General features: G+C 41.5%; 2 protein-coding genes across 4 annotated transcripts in view; one reads left to right on the top strand and one right to left on the bottom strand.

The window, feature by feature from the left end:
- The window catches only part of stk36 (serine/threonine kinase 36 (fused homolog, Drosophila)), a 70,677-nt gene that overhangs the window by 9,570 nt on the left and 40,060 nt on the right, over window positions 1–21,047 (bottom strand). For 2 of the 3 annotated variants that reach the window (XM_069539879.1, XM_069539877.1), the window contains exon 2: window positions 3,514–3,642. The exons of the other annotated variant lie outside the window; for it this stretch is intronic. The gene's annotated coding sequence lies outside the window, so the exon portion shown is untranslated. The remainder of the gene's footprint in view (window positions 1–3,513; window positions 3,643–21,047) is intronic. 3 annotated transcript variants of the gene reach the window in all.
- Window positions 882–15,185, top strand: LOC109628721 (A disintegrin and metalloproteinase with thrombospondin motifs 15-like). Its single transcript, XM_020086028.2, has 8 exons — window positions 882–2,678; window positions 7,275–7,407; window positions 7,538–7,705; window positions 10,046–10,329; window positions 10,425–10,602; window positions 10,704–10,876; window positions 12,415–12,590; window positions 12,739–15,185. Exons 1-8 carry the CDS (start codon window positions 1,749–1,751, stop codon window positions 13,526–13,528), a joined length of 2,832 nt encoding a protein of 943 aa, XP_019941587.2. The 5' UTR covers window positions 882–1,748; the 3' UTR covers window positions 13,529–15,185.

Genomic DNA, 21,047 nt, shown 5'->3' on the forward strand with positions numbered 1-21,047 from the left:
AACCTCAGTCAAATGCATCACTTAAGCATTTTGTGAGTGATAGTTATTTTGCACTTTGTATTGATGAATCTCGCCAAAATCAAATGTGAACATTATCAGCACAACCAGAATTGGGGAGGCAGTAGCTCAGTCCAGGGGAGGCAGTGGCTGCCCACTGTTCCGTGTTTGCTGTGTTCACACAGATGGGTTAAATGCAGAGGTCATATTTCCCAATGTTGCATGTAGTGCTGTGTGTGCATGATTGTGGGACAATAAAAAAGGAATCTTAGGAATCTTAATTAGAAGCACAATGAAAACCACTCAGAAAGATGGCTCTGCATTAAAAACACCAGAAACAAACATCAGCATCACACCACTCTGTTCAGTTCAACTCACAGGAAAGAATCCAATAATTCCAAGTTTGAAGATATGTTCTCCAAATTGACTTTAGTACAACTTGGGATCATACTTACTCCCAAAAAATTACATACTGACCCTTAAAATTGATTTTTTGTGTCAATGTCTGCACACCAGAAAGAAGAAGTGCAAACTAGTGCAAACCAGTGGGAGGTTCAGCAGCAACTGAATGTTTCACCTAATATCAACTGTGTCTTATCTTTTTGAGAATAGACACCAAAGGGCCATGTCTGTATCTGACCATTCATTCACTCAAGGTGCTTTTATCGATAAATGAAATAATTGTTACAGTAGTTGTTGTCCACAGTTTATCTCTACTGTATGAAAAGTGTCTCCTTCAATTCATTAGATGAAATCCCTGCAGCCTCCTGAGGGCAGCAGGACTTTTCCTCTTAATTTTCAGAAGCCGTGATACTCCTTCATACCAAGAGGTGGCAGTATAATCAAAGTAACAAAGACTGAAACACAGTTTTGAGCTGAGGAGGAAGTTTTTATCATCAAAAGTTCTCATTATGCAGAATGGTTCCATTCAATAATAGTTAAGTATATATCACATTGATTTGTATTATAGATTAATATTAAAGTGAAAAGTGTGACGTCATTTTAATAATGTTTATCAAGTACAGCTAATTTAACTTGATGGGGGGGGGGCATAACATTCGATTTTTTCTTCAATCTTAATCTGCTCAGTAATTAGTAACTGGATGTCAGATATACATGTAATGAAGTAAACAGTCCTCTGCTGTCCCTGTGTGATGTTTAAAATGTGGAGGTTATTATAGCATCATTGTTGGTTGTATATTCAAATTGGGGACAGAAGACTCATTTCTGTTGCAGTTTCTGTGAGATAAAAACAAACCCAGTAATTTATCCCCCATGTCTGGATGGGTTTATGCAGATTTCGTGGAGTCAGGCAGTCTGCAGTCTGAAGCTCTCTGGAAGGGTGAGATGAACTAAATCATCACAGTGCGTTAACTTGGGACATGGTGATAGTGGCCGCAGAAACAGCCTGCATGCATCCAATGAACGCATCCAAAGCCTGCCCCCCTTCAGAAAAAAAGAGAGCTTGAGTTCCCATATTTTTACACATGACGAAAATGCATTAAGTCCTCAGAAGGCAGCGGTCGACTCAGCACTCACACACAGGTGGAGGATGGGATTGGGTCATGACCAGGAGGAGTTTGCTCTGAGTGGACTTGTACGACCTGCACTGCTGTAGAGTCCCTGCGCGCTGGATTATGCTCTGCGTGCTCATCTGTCACCGCTTCCACTGAGTTTCACAGCTTCACCATCACCTTTGTTTTCTCTCCGCTCGTCATTCATTGCATTCTTCACTGAATGCAAGCATCGTCATGTTTATCAGAGCAACGTTTCTCCTCTACTTTGTGCTCTCACTCCCAAAACGTGTGCGCTGCGTGGAAAGTGAACTCTGCTTCCCAGTTAGATCGGAAAACCATGACAGGAGCGATTTTGACAACGACGTGCATGTGCCCAGTGGGAAATGTCTCATAAAGATACGAGCTTTCCAGCAGGAGTTAGTGATCGATTTGCATCAGGACTCTGATTTCATTGCGCCTTCCATTTCTAACCAAGACGCATTCTGGCTCTCCAGCTCCGATGTGACAACTGACCTGAGCCGGTGTTTCTACTCCGGGTATGTGAACGATGATCGGTACTCGTACGCTGCTCTGAGCCTCTGTCAGGGTTTACAGGGTGCATTTGGCTTTCAGGGATGGGAATATTTTATCAGCCCGGTGCAAAACGAAAGCAGGAGCATAGAAGGCGCTCACATCATTCGGCGCAGGGCCAGCAACACCCTGAAGCTCAATTCGACCTCGAGGTGCGCAGTGGACAGCGACATAAGTCTCCAGGCTGCGCAATCGCTGGAGAAATACAAGCGACTGATAGAGCACAGCAATGTGACCGAAACGATGCTGAGGAGGATGGGGAGAGCCAAACGATTCGCCTCCGTCCCCCGATACGTGGAGACGCTCGTAGTGGCGGACGAGTCCATGGCGCAGTTCCATGGAGATGACCTCAAACACTACCTCCTGACACTGATGTCAGTGGCAGCGAGGCTCTACAAACACCCAAGTATCCTCAACTCCATCAGCATCACAGTTGTGAAGATCGTGGTTATATCCGAGGAGGACAAAGGACCCAAGGTGTCCGGGAACGCAGCCATGACGCTGCGTAACTTTTGCACTTGGCAAAAAAAGCTGAACAAAAACAGCGACAAGCATCCAGACTACTGGGACACCGCGATACTTTTCACCAGACAGGTAAAAGTTCTTCATTTCAACTCAAATTGTTACTGTGAAGTAACAGCATTAACAAATATTCAATTCTATCAAGTTAGATTAGGCACAGAAATGCTGAATTATGCGTTTCTCACATGAAATAAAACATGAGATTATGATAATGATCAAACATTCCTCCTGCATGTTTACTTTTGATAAGAAGGGGAACTGGTTAATGCTGGAGACTTGACATGGCAACCTTCCCCTCCATCACTCCTGCTGTGTCAGTTAATTGGTTTGCTCTCAAAACATGCTCTGCACTTCAAGGAGCAACCTCTCAGTGAATAGCATCACCGCTTTGACACTGAGGCTGAGTCCCAGAGGAAGTTACTTGAGCTGAAAACAGCAACAGTCTTGATTGCTCTTTGTGGACTCCATGCATGCAAAGAGAGAGATGGGGGTGGGGGGCGGGGTGTAGACTTGAAAACCTCCTTGGAGTGGAGAGTCTCCCTGCACGCCCAGATATCTGGCAGAGGCCACAGGGTCAGAGATGAAGTAATTGCTCACATGCGTTGGCCAATGTGTAACCCACTGAACTGGGATGAAACGTCTGCCTGATGGAAGTGGGCCAGTTAGATCTCACCGTGGTATTAAAGATTGGAATTCAGTGGACAGATCGACACGGCAGATGCAGATTCAATAACTGAGGAACAGAATATTTAGCTGATGTTCACTCTGCAGCCAAAGGCTCAACTGCAGATGTAATCACAGCCTCTAGAATGAAAGGCGTGGAATGATCTTTGGCCATTGTCACTAACATAACACGACACATGATCATATAAGACCTCAATTAAGCACTAGTTAAACCTGTAACTACCAAATATGATGTCTGTCAGTGTCCTCTGAGATCCACTTGTAGGAAGTGTCTTGTTTCTCTCAATCTTCCTCCAGCTGTAGGTTTTCCAGTCCTTCCCACCACATTGCCTGCTCCTCATTAAACAGGCCCCTGAAGAGAGAGGGAGGGAGGGAGGGAGGGAGAAGGGTGATTGGGGGGGTTTCCTATGTTGATGTCAGCTATGTCACATCCCTCTGTGTTTAATGCCCCCACCTGCTCGCCCCACCTCTGAAGCAAGCCGCTCCAGAGGGGCGGCTCTGCACAGCTGCAGTCAGCCTGCACAGATGCATCTTTTACAGCATATTTTTCATTCTGTCATGCACTTCCTCTCTCTCATTCATTCTTTCTGCTGCAAGGCTACTTTTGCACTTTAGAAAGCAGACCTAGGGTGTTGCCAGGTTGTGGGATTATTCATGCCATATGCAGAATTGAGATTATACCTAATTTACACCAAAATTATCAGGTATACAAAGGTTTTTAAACATGGATAAACAAAAACGCAATGGGCTCCTTTTTATTTTATTTTACCCTGGTTAGTTACGTTCAATGTCACAAATGTACTGGAAATCGACAAGCTCTTCGACATACCGTCAGGGTTGCATCTTGCATGATACGAAGAAAAAAAACCATTCATGGCTATTTACGCACAAATGCCTGGGAGTTCAGACTGCCAAAAAAAGAAGAAATTGGCGTGTGGAGCTGATAACCTGAGAGTCATTTGACCTGGGAGTGAATGCTGATTGTATCTGTTCCCACTGCAGACAAAAGCCAGATGTTAGTGGGTGTCAGTGGGTTTTTTGACCAGTGTGGCTTGAGTCTGTAGTCAATTTAGGAGACCCTGCATTCACCAGGATTGGCCATAAACCTGTAGTGTACAAATTTCTTCTGATGGAACTTCTTACATGAACAGTGCAAGAAAAACAGAATAGCCATAGTTGGGTAAATATTGTGACTGTGTAGGTGCAAAGAACAGCATTCAGAGTGTAAAGCGAACAAGAAACGTAAACATCTCCCTCATCACCATCCAACAAACCAAGCTGCTGTTAAGTTGCAACTCGAGCAAACATGTAAATATGTCGTAGTAGTGACATTTCACTTTAACTTCACATAGAAGGTGCTTATAGTATATTCTTCTGCACACATGTCCATCGACAAATCAGGTCAAGTCGAAAAACTCAAAAACAGTCCAATCTATTGATTCATGACTTGATGACTCAGACTTTGGTCGGTTCAATCTGTGGCATTGTTTTGGTTTACCATAGTTTTTAATAAGTATTTAAGGCAGGTCCAGTGTCTGCTGTTTAATAGCCCAAAGTCTAATTTGTATAGTTTTATGAAGACCAACTCAGAGTTGTCCAGAGGCATTTGTGGTTGTCTTTAAATTCTGCAGCTGGCATGACTGTTGTGTTAAGAATGCTTTACGTGAACTTGTTTCACAAAGTTCATTGTACGTACAAGAGCTAGCCTCCAAAAGATTAAATCCAACTGTAAATCTGAGTGATGTATTTCCCCTGAGAGAAGGGGTGGTACCTCTTTAACTCATAGCATGTTTGTTTTTGCTTTCATAGTAGATGAGTTAAGAAAGAAAATATACACCCCAATAGCATGTCCGCATGTTATAAACCCTGTCAGCAGAGCTGCTGACTCAGACCTATTATTCCACTCCTCATAGTCTTTTAGTTTAGAAAGTGCTAAAAGAAGCTAAGATACTTTTTAAAAATGCATCTAAAAACACAAACTTTAACAGCCTGGAAAGTAGTTAAAAGTTTGTAAATCTGCACACAAAGTAAAATGGACATATTTCTTTGTTGAGATAACAACTGTTCTTAAATTGCAGAAACACAAAGATAGATGACAGATGTGGGAAATAGGTCAAAACAACGACCAAACTCATTGACATTGCCGTTTCTTCTCCCTCATTTGTCTTGAAGTGTTGTTTTTATAATTCTTTGCTCATAAATGGCCCAAACGTTCAGATGAACCCTGCATACAAGCACATCTGGATTAGATTTGCACTGACCAACAATTGTGGTTTTGCAGTTTATTAGAGGAGTGATTTGTCATAGCACTCAAGGTTGTCACTTGGATCTGTGTGTTTCGTGTGTAGGTTCAGAGTAGCAGAGAATTGTAGTGACTGGGCGACACTACACCAGGACTGTGCTTTATCTGTAATAGCTGACCACTGCTAGTTTTCCTGTGTTTTGGGGTATGGAGAGATAGTGCTGCTTAGGGAGCAGGCAGATGGGCGGTTCTCTGTGGCGGTTAGTGCCAAAGTTGTCCTGTGATTAGGAGGTTCAGCTCCAAATGGATACTCACTAAGATTAGGTTTTAAAAACCCTGTGGTGGGGAAATAGGTCATGTGGAAACTCTGCTCCAACATGGAAATGTTATGGTTGGGGACAGTTGCATTACCTCATGGGAGAAGGTGTACTCTAAACACTGTTGCCCACTAAAAACATTTAAAGACTGGGTGGTGGGAAGCCTTGCATAACACTATCAAACCTTTTCCCAGTCTCAAAAGACAAATCTGCAGGTCACGTCAACAGAATAACTTAAAGGTCCTGAAAATATATTTTATTAGTCAGCTTCTATGAAGGATGTGTTCCTTTTTATTAGTTAATAGTGGCCTTGTCTTGTTTGGAAAAAAGGTGATTTTACATTACTCTTTCTTATAAAGATCTTTTGGGCATTTTGCCTGTATTTATAGGACAGGATAAGTGTGAAATGGAGAGAGAGAGAGTGGGGAAGACATGCAGCAAAGGGATGAGTCGGAACCAAACCTGTGGCTGCTGCAGGAGGACTCAAGCCTCCATATGTGTCACATTACTTGAGATGCACAAATGAGATGCATTCAAAATATAATTAGAGGAGAGTTGTTGGGTTGTTTGCTAATGGTCAAAACACATCTCTACTGTACTGGTGAGGCAGGAGATCATTTGTTCAAGCAATGTTTAGTTGTTTCTCTTCTGATGGACTTTAGATTGTTTTTTTAATTTCAGTCATGAATATTTAAGGAGTAGAGTAATACATCAGATTGGAATACCATGATGTAAGGGACTTTAAAGGATAAGTAGAGTTTATTACAACTTGGTTGTAATTGTTTTTTTATTATTACTGAAAGAAGGTTTCCTCACCAAGTTAATTACTGAGGTCAGGGGACAAAAAGACTAAAAATAAGTCACACAAAATAAAGAGTCTCACCATCAGACACCTTTCAAACTCCCACATTAACCAGATGTGTAAGGGAAAGCGCTAACTGTAAAATAAGTACCCAAACTGACCATAGTACCTGCTGTAGTTGTCTGCAGTTTGCTTGTGAAGCGAGGAAGTGCTATGGACTTTTCTGAAGCTTATTTTGAAGACTTTTTTCAAACACCAAATAAATTGGTTGGAATAATCGAGCAAAACTGTTGTCTGATTACCTGAAAGATCAAGTTACTTGTCCCACTGGACTTTGATTTATGTCACCATATTTCTAGATTCTATTTAAAGGATCCGATTTATCTGGTGGGGTTGCTTGGGTTGGTGTGTCTGATGAAAGATCCAAAACACCCAATGACCCCAGGTTACATCACTAATGATGTGTCCCATGTTTGTTACAACCAGAGTACAGTATTGCCCTAACTGACGGTAAAGGCCAAAGCTACAAAACATGAGACTAATACCGTAGTTTAAGAGAGTTTAAATATTCTGTAGCTCTTATCAGCTCAGACGAACTAATGCAAATTCTGTTTGTTATCCAGGACCTGTGTGGAGCTTCCACCTGTGACACTCTCGGCATGGCGGACGTCGGCACCATGTGTGACCCCAACAGGAGCTGCTCTGTTATTGAAGATGACGGTCTGCCTTCTGCCTTCACCACTGCCCATGAGCTTGGTGAGCTCTGCCAACACCATTCATCATGAAATACACATCAGTGCTGCTGCGTTTCCTATAGTCTGAATGCATATGCACAATCACAGATAAAAGCATCAGTTTGTTCTGACATCTTGTTCCCCCTCTCCAGGACATGTGTTCAACATGCCACACGACAACGTGAAGGCCTGCGAGGACGTGTTTGGGAAACTACAGGACAACCACATGATGTCTCCCACGCTTATTCAGATCAACCGCACCAGCCCCTGGTCCCCCTGCAGTGCTGCCATCATCACGGAATTTCTGGACAGTGGGCATGGTGAGTTTACACCACCCGTGTACCCTGCGAGAGCTAACAGCCCCACAATGAATTTAAAGAGGTGTGAAACGAAAACACTCAAAACAGACATGCACTAAAAGATCTTCAGGCCTTAATGGTTAACAAACATGCAGCTGTATGCACTGATCACATTTAAAAAAAAATGTTGATTGCAACATTATTATCATTACCTCCCCCAAGGAGGTTATGTTTTCACTGCTGTCTGTTTGCAAGATTATGCAAAAAGTACTGGTCCAATTACCACAAAACCTGGTGGAACATGGATCTTGGACATATTTAGAGAACTGATACTGATGTGTGTCATTCGGTCCAAGTTGATTGAATTCAAGGGGACGGGTGGGCTTTCACCCACCCCTCCATCAGCATAGTGGTGAGTAGATAATGAGTGAATTTTTTTAATTTCTGGGTGCACTATCCCTTTTAACACATTTCAGCTACAATCATCTAAGGTAAAAGCGTGGGCATGATTGAGTTTCAGCATCCATCTGTGCTTCAAATGTGGCATCTGCCTAGCCCATAGTGCCATGCTGATAGAAATGACTCACGGAAGCCAAAAAGAAATTCATTTGGATGCAGACTGTTTGCCAAGCAGGCCAGACCACAGGACTTGGCCTTGAAGCAATGCTAGAATTTTATTTTAAAAATGCTCCCACATCTGTCCCAAATTAGAGGGCTTGTTCTAGGGAGAGTCACCGCAGTGGTTTGGATAGCGAGGTATATGTGCCCAGTGTTTCCCATGCAGGTTTACTCCAAATAGACAAACTCCTCTGCTCCTCTCTGTGTCCATTTTAGAGATGGCCTGAGAACAAAAGAACGCTAACTAGTCCAGAGCAAGACGCAAAGGAACATTTTTTACTTGACAGGGAGTGATTTCTATCTGACGGTGTTGTGGATTGTTAGTCCTGGCTGTCTGTCATATATCTAGACTTCAAAAAGCTGTGCGGAGAAAAAAAGCATGTTGCCTCATGTTTGAGGCAGTTTTCATGCAGCGCTGCACCCAGAATTATTTGTAACCTGTTTATTCATCCTCACACAAACACACACAATACAAGGTATTGTTTTCCATAATTGCTCTTTAGAGAGAGATTAGGAAGGAAGAGGAGAGGCTCAGTTTATTCAGCGTGCCTCTTCTACAAAATTTGCAACCACTTGCAGCTCATTCACTCTCTGTCTTATTATCTGTTGTGAATTCACCTCAACATGACTTGGCATAAAAACAGCTCAAAGGAAGTGGGCCCATGCTGATTCTCAAATCAGATATTTAATTTAGTAAACTTACATGTAGTACATCATGTATACAGTTCACTGGCATAGTCTGTTAATTTCAACAGTGTCAGTGCCAGTGTTCCAGTCTCAAATCAAACATGGCTGTTGTGTACTTGCCACAATTGATAATCTCAACATTTAACCAGGCTTTTCACCAAAGTATCTACTGTCTGCTTTGCTCAATACATTTAAAAATGAAAGTTTTTTCATGCAACATGGAAAATATTACCCCATCGGCGCCAAATACAATCTATCTTCCTTCCTCTGCCACCATTTTCACAAGTAATAAGTAGGTGGGCTTTCCCTTTCGCTATATAGGTAGAAAAGTGAATATTGAAGATGAGACTTTTGCAGCCTTTCACATGCACTCAACCTTTTGCCAATTTTGAGTGCACCATCTGGGTATTTTTAGTGCATTGCATGTTGTCATTCTTGGCAAAGTGAATGCACGTATGCACTCAAAATAGCGAGTTTATGGAAGAGTATGGAAGTATGCAAATTGAAAAACAGCTGCGTTTTTTCTCCTGTGAAAATGACGGATGTGTTTCCACCTGGAATCTTGATCATCATAAAAGTTGAACTGTATAATATAACTTTGTCCAAGTACAAGTCATGCAACAAGGGTGAGATGAAACATGAGAGCTGGAGCTTGGGGGTTTTTGGGGAGAGTTTGAGGATGGCATGGCGCAGGGGTGGATGTATGTGGAGAAAAACTTGCGTGTTTCATGTTTATGTATCTGTGTGTGGTATGTGGCATTGACTGCATGCACAGCATCAAGCTGCACTTTCAGTTCAAAGAGCCCAGATCACAAAGGCAATAGCTGCCCCTAACCCACAATCCCACCCATACACATACGCATTTCATGAAAAGGATTGTGGAAAGACTGACGCATAATTATAGAATGCATTGTTTTCAAGATTTTGTGATCATGTTTTGGTGAAACAATGGAACTTTAAACTTTAATAAAAGTGTTTGCAGCTGGTAAAGAAAAAACAGAGATGGCAGCTGATATAGCTTCAGTATGTTGCTTATTCTGAATCTGCCTCTTCTAGGGGAATGTTTGCTTGACCAGCCTCAGAAACCCCTGGCCCTCCCTGACTTGCTGCCAGGAGTGTCCTACATACTGGACCGCCAGTGTGAGCTTGCATTCGGAGAAGGCTCCAAGCCCTGTCCCTTCATGCAACCACAGTGTGGTCGTCTGTGGTGCACAGGAAAGTCTAACGGTCACTTGGTGTGCATGACTCGGCACTTCCCCTGGGCAGATGGCACCCAATGTGGGAATGGACAATTGTGCAACCAAGGTGTCTGCTCTGACAAACAGGTCCAAACTGTGAAGGTAAGAATCGCACTGGACTCAGTTCTTGATAACATTTACCTAGACTGGGGTTTGATAGGAAAGGTTCGTTATACTGTATATTTGTGTATTCCCAGGTGGATGGCCGCTGGGGTAAGTGGGGCACATTTGGTTCCTGCTCGCGCACATGTGGAGGCGGTGTCCAACTGTCTAAAAGGGAGTGTAGCAACCCAGTTCCGTCAAATGGGGGTAAATACTGCCAAGGGGTTCGGGTCAAATACCGCTCCTGCAACCTGAACCGCTGCCTTGACACAGGTACGAGTCTCGAAGCAAACAAGTATGTCCAATGACGTTTGTTCCCCTGCAGCATTTGCACCTCTCACCTTCTGTACCCTCCCTCCTTCCTCTCTGTGCAGGTAAGACTTATCGTGAAGAGCAGTGTGAGAACGGGGGCCGGAATTTCAACAACAACCGTGTGGCTCCCTCTGTGGTGTGGGTACCAAAGTACTCAGGAGTGTCCACCGATGACAGGTGTAAACTCATCTGCAGGGCTAATGGCACCGGTTACTTCTACGTTCTGGCTCCAAAGGTAATTTGATTGGTGATTAGACAATGTTTTGACTAAAATAAGGTTAGATCTTGAGATATGAGTCCATGTTGGATAATGCTAACGTGAGTAGGCCAGCTGCCTCTGGTCTAAGAGCGAAGGAAGGAATGAGGGAGAGGAGTTTATCTCTTTCAGATAGTAGGGTGTGGAGTGAGCTTTAGCAGCAGTGAGGCAGATTTCACACTTCACTCCATCATACAGGCCGAGGAGGAGTAGATTAGAGCACTCAGGGGACACGTAGCTCTGAATCACTGAGCAGCTGGATGTTTTAACCACAGAGTCATTACTTTAAACCAAAACTAAGGTTACAGTACTGTGAAGCTAATCTGGTTGACAGCCTCGTGTCACATATGGTTCTCCAAAGAACATGGAGTACAGTATATCATATCATTCTGGTATCTGTGTATTGATTGTCTTGTAAATAGTCTATAGGGATTATGTCAAAGTTTACTCTATGTGCTTGCCTTACTAAGAAAACAGGACAGTAATCATTCGATTACTGTTACCAGCTGACTGCATTGAAATAATAACAGACAAACAATGGTTAAAGACGATTATGATTATGAAATAAGAACAGCTGTAGAATAAGAAATTATCTAGCACCGTCAATAACCTGGGACAAAGATGTAAACCAAAGTAAACTCACAATGTGTTTTTAAGCATCCACGCCGGCGACAGCCAGTGGCCAGAAGCATTATGTTTTCGGGTTGTCCGTCCATCCTACCTATTCTTGTGCACACTATATCTCAAGAATGTCCTCAGGGAATTTCTTCAAATTTAGTACAAATATTCACTTGGACTCAAGGATGAACTGATTAGAATATGGTCGTCAAAGGTCAAGGTCACGGTGACCTCTCAAATATATTTTTTTGCCATGTGAAGGTGACATCGCAACACCCTCAAGGAATCCTTTGACATTTGGCACAAATATTCACTTAAAGGTCAAGGATTAAATCACTAGATTTTCGTAGCCAAAGGGCAAGGTCACCTCATGAAGTATGATTTGTTTTTCTTGAACATACCATTTTTAGATCAGGGAATGTCTTCAATTTTGTTAATAGAGTCACTTGGACTCAAAGATTAACTGAATGCATTTTGGTGCTTGGAGGTCAAAGGTCAAGGTCATAGTGACCTCATGTCCCTTTGAATCTGATGTATCAGGACTGCCCATAGGGATTTTCATTACAGCTGATACAAGTCAAAGGTCACGATGGCCTCAAAAAACATGTTTATGGCCTCTTATAAGTGATATCTCAAGACTGCTTGAGGGAATTTTTTAAGCTTTTGATCAGTTGTCACTTGGACATAAAGTAATTACATTTCAGTGGAAGGACACAGTGACCTTATATGAATCTGGAAAAGTAACTGAAACTGCACTGGCGGAGACATACAACTGCAGTGTGTTTATAAAAGAATGTGGACTATATTGTGTATGATCATCTGTTTTGTTTTCCTCTGACTTTCTACTGTTTGTACTTTAAAGTGCATGTGGAAAGTTAAAATGTCTTTATTCACTCCAGGTTGTCGATGGGACTCCATGCTCCCCAGACTCCACAGGAGTGTGTGTCCAAGGAAAGTGCATCAAGGCTGGCTGTGATGTAAAAATTGGCTCAAACAAGAAGTTTGATAAGTGTGGAATCTGTGGAGGTGATAACAAGGGCTGCAAGAAGGTGTCGGGACTTTTCACAAAGCCTGCGTGAGTAAAATCCTCAACGTCATGAGAGAGCCTTTAGAGAATACTGTTTATGTCATTCTTTCTTCCTCCTTACATCAATATGATAGCATTATCAACTTCATCCCTCTATTATAAGCTCTTATTGACTGTAATATGTTTTGGCATGCAGGCACGGTTACAACTTTGTGGTAATGTTGCCAGTGGGTGCGGCCAACATAGACATCCGTCAGCGAGGCTACAAGGGAATCATGAGTGATGACAACTACTTAGCAGTGAAGAACAGCAAGGGCCATTACCTTCTTAATGGGAACTACGTTGTATCTGCTGGGGAGAGGGACATCATGGTAAAGAGCAGCCTGCTGCGCTACAGTGGCACAGCTGGCCTCTCTGAGACCCTGCAGGCTGTGAAGCCCTTGGGAGAAGCCCTGACTGTGGAGGTGCTATGTGCAGGCCAGATGACGCCTCCTCGAATCCGTTACTCCTTCTACCTCGCACGTCAGACCAAGGAGGACAAGACTCTGAAGGAGGGGCGTATTAACTCCCATAACAGTGTCCTGGCTGAGGATACGGTCAATGAGAAGGGGGGAGACACTTTGAAGGACACTTACAGCAAGGAAGATCCTATTCTTGGGAAATGGATATCAGCAGCCTGGGATGAATGCTCAGTGACCTGCGGCAGTGGTATTCAGAGAAGGATGGTGCAGTGTCTGAGAACAGATGGGAAGCCGGGATTGGAATGTGATTCTTCACAAAGACCCGCAGCCACTAGGGCTTGTGGAGACCCGTGTCCTGAGTGGCATATTGGGCAGTGGTCACCTTGTTCCAGAACCTGTGGGAAGGGCTTCAAGAGACGGCCATTGCACTGCAAAACCCAAGCTGGACATCTGCTCCCAAGGAACCACTGCTCTGGCTTACGCAAACCACAGGAGCTGGACTTCTGTAATCTAAGGCCTTGCTAGTGACTAAAACCATTCAAATTTTGTAATTAAATGAATCCACATCCAAGTATTATACACACCATGTCTGACAGGTGCAGATTTTTCCACCTGCATCATGGGACTGTTAGAGGATGACGGAAACTTGCTTGGAAGGACAATGAGAATATTGGAAAGAGAGTGAAAGTTGCAGGACGAATGCTGGAAGATATTTTTCCCTGTCATCGCTCCGACTTAAAAAGACATTATCCATGTCTAACATGTCTAAATCTGATTGCAAAAAAAAATGCAAGGTCAAATAATATTTAATTGAATCCCTTGTACAGTCTATTTAGAATGCCCATGTGCAAGTAATCACTTTAGTTTACATAATGTTTCAAGATGAATTTCTATGTCATAATATTCTAACTGTGCAGGTTTCAAAATTTTTGTTGGATCGTTCAAATAGATCAGTGCGGCCTGCTGGTTGGCCAGAAACATTACACCAATAATTTTTCAAAACGTAAACATACAAGGATTGACAAAGCTTTGTACCAAGAACTGACTAAAATGTCATTTCTGTGCACTGCAAAACACTTTTACAGAGGACATTTTGTGCTTTAATGATCATCTTTCACATTTTAAAAAAAAGTTTTACAGATGTATACTAGTTTCATGTGTTGCTGCATCATTAATCCAGGAAAATATTGATATATTTCAACAGTAAACACCAGTGTGTCATTGTTAACCATGCTTTACTCCAACAGTTTCACAGAAACAAATACTAACAATGGAGCCAGTATTTCTCATCACAAATACAGGAAGGCATCTCCAGCTTTGTAGACAGATTTTTCTGCAGACCTCACTCAGCACAGTCATGGAAATAGTTTTAACTAGAATTGGAGGTCACACTAGTGACTTTCATGACAGATAAAACTAAACAAGGCAGGAAACAATGACTGATGGTTCGCTCCCAGTCAGCCGGTGACTGCTAACTCAGTGATTTCATCAGGCTACACCCAAACTTGCACAGCTCATTTCAGATATGGGCTTATCCTGATGTCTCACACTTCAACACACTCATGTGTATGCACATACCCACATGTATTGTGTTCAATTCCCGCCCTCTGTGTTCATCATGTTGATTGCTTCCTTCATCAGACCACAACAATTGTCTCCTCAGTTCATAGTGTTCAGCCAGTTGTGAAGCCTGTTAAGTCATGCCTGTCTGGCACAGTTACCACAGATAATTTATTATCAGTGAAACGATGAAGAGGGGAAGAAAAACTGGCAAGCCCTCAGTGATACTGTGCAGAATGTGTTTCACTGGTTCTCCTTGTTCATGGCCCCACAGTCTGAGCCAAGATGTTCTCTCTGCACACTCGATGAAATCCTGTAACCTATTATATTCTTGTTTTGTTTCTTAAAGGGTCACATTGTCCAGTCCAATATCCAGCTGCGGGACAGATCCTGTGTTAGCTGGATTACTATTTTTATTTTATTTTTATCGGCTTTTGCACTTTGTACAGCAAAAGAAACCAATGACCTACATAGGCTGTACTGTATACTATGTATACATTTATTCAGCTCTGTGCAAAAAATTATGTAAATACTTTAAAATCTTTTTTACACAGGTATTTGTAATTGTCTTTGACTTCAGAATATTTATTCCAAAAATAAAGCCATTAATGAAAAGTTATAACTGATACTGTGTTTTTTCAGTCCTGTGATTTCATGCCGGTATTTGGGCCTGGCGCCTAAAGCCCAATTCAATTAATTCCAATGAAGCTGCTATGATCAGTACAAGGTCAAGGTAAAATCCTGCACATTTTTGTACAATGAAATGCAAATTCAAGCAAGCCATTCTGACCATAGACGGATATAAATCTCTGTAAAGATCTTTATATAAAGGCCTGACCTTTGAGGGAACAGAGACTCAGAGGGGCCTAGAATTGGAGATGTCACTGTACGTAGCTTATAGCTTATATTAAACCTCTTCTTCAGAATTCCATGGTACAACTAGAAGGGCACTCAGAGAGCACAAACCTCTGTCAAGGTCCAACAGTCCCTTTATGAAAGCACATTTAAATTCACTTGATCTGCATTATTTGGATCTGCACCAAATTGCACACACTTAAAGGGATAGTTCACAGAAAAACATTCACGCATTATCTACTCACCACTATGCGGTGGATGAAGTCCACAAAACATTTTCCGAGTCTCAGGGGTAAACACTGTTTTAGATGTAATAAAACAACAGAAAATACTGCTGACATTCAAATTCAATTCCAAATGAGGTCATTAACACTGTTTTAAGCCTAAATGTCCACTATCGGAAGTGGCGATGCTTGCGGACGTAGCCATTTGATGGTGTGCCCAAGGGTACGTGAACGCACTGTGGAGGAGGATATCCCAGGACATTGAGGCAAAAAACATGGTGTAAATGAAACTGTTTCGAGTCAGATATGAATGTCAGGGCTCACGGACACTTGGCTCACGGACACTTGGATGACACCACACTAGTAGAATGGAGGCTTGTTGTGTTTTTTCTGTGTTATTATGTCTGAAGAAGAGGAAACAAATGACTTTGATTGTATTGAATTCGGCTGCAACGCAATTTACCCCTGAGACTCCAGAAGTGTTCTGTGGACTCAAACACTTCCCCTACCCCTCCATCGACATAGTGGGGAGTAGATGATGAGATTTTTCGGTGAACTATCCCTTTAAATATCAGAGCTCATGTCTCATTTTTCTTCCATCAAACTCCATGAATGATTCTCAGAGGAGTAACAAAATCACAACACAAAAATGTTGTAAAACACCCTATCTCCCAATGGTAAAGACGGTGAAGAATGTTCCTGGAAACGCCCCCCTGATCTGGATCTGCACTAAAATGTAATGCGTAGTTTCCTGACCACCAGATCCTTCCATCAAGTTTCATTGGAATCGATAGGAGTATTTTTTGTGCAATCTAGCTGACTAACAGAAAAACAAAAAAATGCAGATGAAAACTTAACCTTTTTGGCAGAGGTAAATATAATTTTTAAATCAACTGTGTCTACTATTCTGTTGGCAACCACGCTAAACTAATGCATTAACAACCTTCCAAAATTACTCTTGGCAAGCTTGTTATCTGGGAAATCTTTATTTTCCCTCTTCAATAACTTTATATTGCATTGAATGGCTTAGGACAGTGCTATTGTATAAGTGGTTAGCTCACCAGCTATAGTAGTTCACCAACAAGCAAAGTCAGTGGTCACTACATCACCATGCTTCCAGAGTCACATTTTTCTCAAAGATGAAATTTGAGAAACTTAGTTTTATAACTGTTAAACAGCTGTCAGCCTGATGGACCATCGATTCAAGTGTAAACAAAATGACCCTGTGGAGGAAGCAGATGGAGGGTGGACTATAAAACTTATGTGGGTGCATGTGCATACTGTATGAGAGATGGGTGGCCAGCACGCCTTGTAGCATTTTACTGTAGCCTCGAAACCCTGCCGTGCAATTGTATCATGGTTAACATTTCAGACGTGCAACTACAGATATTTTCCGCTGGGTGATGTGCACTCTTTTTCCTTGTCTGGGTGTATGACCAGTCCAAGAATGCAGCTGTGTGTGAGAAGGTGGAAAATCTGAATTGTGTAACTTTGACATGATGACTTATGCATGTCTGAGGACTTTGAGAAAAGGGTCAGAGTCTAGCATGGGAGGTCTTGTCTCAGACGTTTTATACGTCAAAAAAGACGGAATGGTCTGACCTACATTAGAGCAGATAGAGGAAAAGATGGAGTAGAGCCAATGGAAATATTTATTTGTTCCCCTCGTTGCTTCTTGCTTGGGATTGTGGTCATATCTAGTTGCAGGTTTGATGGTTTTAATTGGGCCAGAATCCTTATCTACAAGATTGTTTGGTCCTAACAGCTTCTCTCAAGTGACGTTTTGGAGTCGGAAAAATGTATCTAATACACAAGGAGGCCCATGTTCTCTTTGAACTAACTACTGTTAGAGTTATTAACCAACATAATTAGGTCTTTAAACTAGTGCAGTTTATATAAACACATTTCCATTAGAGTGATGCTAAGTGTTATATGTGTAACTCTATAATTTTGCAGACTGTCACATGACTGCAAATCACAGGTTGGATTGTAGCCACTGGTCCTTTGAAAGATAACTGTTAACAATAGGCATGTTATATGTGTATATAACAATAGCACTCTACTCGATTTAGAATTTCACCAAATCACTAAATAAGTATTTAAAAGAGAAAATTCTGACCAAACTGACCTTTGTAAGAATCTATGTTCATCTACACACTAACATCCTGGTCAACCCTTCCACACTTACTGTAATTATATATGAACAAAGTGATATTGTGTCGTAAAGGATTTTTCCACAGACATTTGAGTTTTGCCTCCAAAGTGGTTCAGATAATCTGTCTAAATTGGTGGCTAGTTTTAATCCTACTGATTTTTTTTTGGCCCAATCAAATTCTATTGCAAAGATGCAGCAGTTTTCCAAGCTCTTACTTTGGTGAGTACATTATAACCAGACACAACTACTACAGATCAGAATGACCTTTTATCCTGAAGCAAAACACAAAACCACTAACTGCCTCTACTGTTTGTAAGACTTTACTCACTTGAAGTTTGGATTAAATCTGCAAACAGTTAAGTTCTGTTTCATTCACCACTACTGTGAAGACTTGATATTGAACCACAAGCTCCACTAGCTTCACTCAGCCAGCAGTGCAACATACAATTAAAAGAAATAACACAAATTCCTTTGCTCCCTTAATATAGTTCCCCTAGCAAGGAAAGCCTTAAACCTAATTAGTAAAGCCATTATGAGCCAGCTAAGAGTTTCTGGAGGCAATTAGAGTGAAGAGCCTGGTGACAAATTTCCGATGTGGCGTCTTCTGTCTGATCAGCAGCAGATTGTTGATTTTTGCTGAGTCAGAGGCACTGCACACCACAGAGCATTTTAAAGATATCCCCTCTCAAAGACGTTCTTTGTGCACAGCCAATGTAATTTTGAATGCACCCTCATTAATGTGCATCTGTGAGGAGGTCTGCTGACTGCAGCAGGAATTGGATCGGTCTGCAAACAATAGTGATGAGAGGTCCACAGCTGACCTTTGTTCATTCAAAACTATTCTAATGATTCAGCTTGGTGTGGCTGAATTAAACCGCATGCCTGCTTGAGCTTTGTTAGCCACCAAACATTATCAACAAGTCAAAAACAATTCTCAACACAACAGTATTTAGTGGTTTGCATTGTTTAACAGTAAAGCTAAAGGTATATCTACCAAAAACAGCAACTTAAAGGAAAAGCTCAACATTTTTTGGATATACCCTTAAATACTCTAAATGAGTAGTTTGATATCACTAACAATATTTGCATGGTAATATTGCTTCTGACAGCCAACTGAGACAGCATAAACAGAAGGGTGTCCTATGGCTCTGTCTAAACATGGAAAAACCTATTTGTGTTACTGGTTGGGGTCTCTGTTGATCCCTCAGCAACTGGTCCCAACCAAAGACTGTAAATAAAGATTGACGACACATCTCTGCTTCTTCCTGTTGCTCAAGCTTAAATACTAGGATTCAAGTGCCACCATCCTGTGCTTTTGACATTGTTTGGAGCCAGAGTCTGTGTAGTAGTCTTCGTCCATGTCCTATCTGCTATACTGTATCAAGCCACCGAGGGGTGATCAATATGATTTGAATTCACTTTTGAGGAGCCATGATGTTTTGACGATTTTTTAGTTTATGCTCCCAACCAAGAAATACTATGGCAAATTGCGGCAAATTGTAATTTGTTTTACTATTATAATACTTAGTTATTCTAAGTTCTTCTTACTTGTTCTCTTAGTTATGTGGAAACTACAGGGTAGCTCTTGTTGATACAATGATCAGCAAACATTTATCTTGAGGCATAGTGTGATACCTAGCCTAACAAAGATGGTTCAATCACATGTCACTGTAACAGTCACCTTTGACCTTGCTAGAGGGGAAACATGTATGAGGATAAATGGGACAAAGAAAGGAAACAAATGGCAAGATCGGCTCCACCTTTCATTGCTGTTTTCATTGTTAATTAAAAACTGTTATGTTAACAGGTAAATATATTTAATATCTGATTTATAATAGCTTTTTGAAGGAAAACAATCCAAGTACAAAGTGATAAGAACAGAAAACAGTTGACTTCAGGGAGTATTTTTGTAGTTCTTAAGAGATAAACCCTTGACTTCAGTGTGAGTGTGTGTTCGTGGCATGTCTGTGTAGAACAGGGTCACTGAGGACATTCCTCTGGCCAGAGCTTATTATTTAGTAAATCTCAGAGCATTTAAGAGGAGCAATGACCACTTTCTGAACCCCACCATTGGTTGTCAGGGCTCTGAATACAAAGCATTGATAGCAGGTTATACAATGCAGACATTTTAGACTTCATCCATGATGCTCATGAGATTAGGCCGAAGTAAGTAGAGACACCAGACACAGAACACAATCGCTTAAAACCTGTTTGCAATGGGATTGAAAGGACTTGTTCCCTTTCATGTTAAATCTGACATTTGTCAGACAAAGAAAGAGCTGTTAACTGGGGTTTTACATAGTCTAGCACTTTAAGTACAACAATGGCACAATGCTCTTTAGATGTGAAATAATGTTTATGATCTCAGCTTTTAAATTATAGCTAAGAAAAGTTCCCAAATTTTCCCAAAAATCCATAGTGCTAATTGTTTCGATATTGATAAAAGTTGAACAGATGTCTACCCGGGACATTAGTTTGCAACCACATCTCAGCATCAACCTGGACAATAATTATATCAATTATAATTCTATCGCCAACTTAAATAAAAAAATCGTATATAAAAAAGTACCAAACACACTATTTGAGTGTGATTGTAGAATTAATAGAGTGAGATAAAAAGAGATTTCGCATCTACCAAGTTGGTGCTGTGTTGCCAATTGTTCTAGTGCTGTTGTACAGTTTAATGAACTGTTTTGCTTTTAGCTTTGAAAGTTCCCCAACCATAAATACTTAAAGAAATGGGACAGTGGGATATTATGTTTACTACTTAGTATCTACTATAAAGATCCATTATCCTACTAATGCTTTTTGTGACCATTGCTTAAATCCTAAGTAATTCTTCCCAGGTCTGAGGTCTGTATTAACCCAAATAGGGGGAAATCGGGATGTAGGGGGAATTTTGCCTCAAGCATTCTGCACCTCGTGCCATATCAACAGAGTATTTCGAACAAATAGGCTGAAAGTCATTTTTTTCTGAGTTTGTACATGGATCAGAGTAGATCTACACATTTAAATCAAGTCCATTTGTGGGCAATGGCTCAGTTTCACCCAGGGCAATTGTGGATGCGGAGAAAACCACAGTGGGGCAGCTCTTAATTGAGCTGACAAATAGCACCATATAGGGTTCAGCACATTAGGTCCCCTCCGTCATATGGGAGTTATATTAAAGTGAGGCGAAGTCTTGGATGTTTATTATTCCAATTAAAATTGGCAAAACATTTCTTAAGGTTTGAGGAAACTTGGAGGGAAT

Source organism: Paralichthys olivaceus, chromosome 15, assembly GCF_024713975.1.
Source record: "Paralichthys olivaceus isolate ysfri-2021 chromosome 15, ASM2471397v2, whole genome shotgun sequence".
Classification (NCBI taxonomy): domain Eukaryota; kingdom Metazoa; phylum Chordata; class Actinopteri; order Pleuronectiformes; family Paralichthyidae; genus Paralichthys; species Paralichthys olivaceus.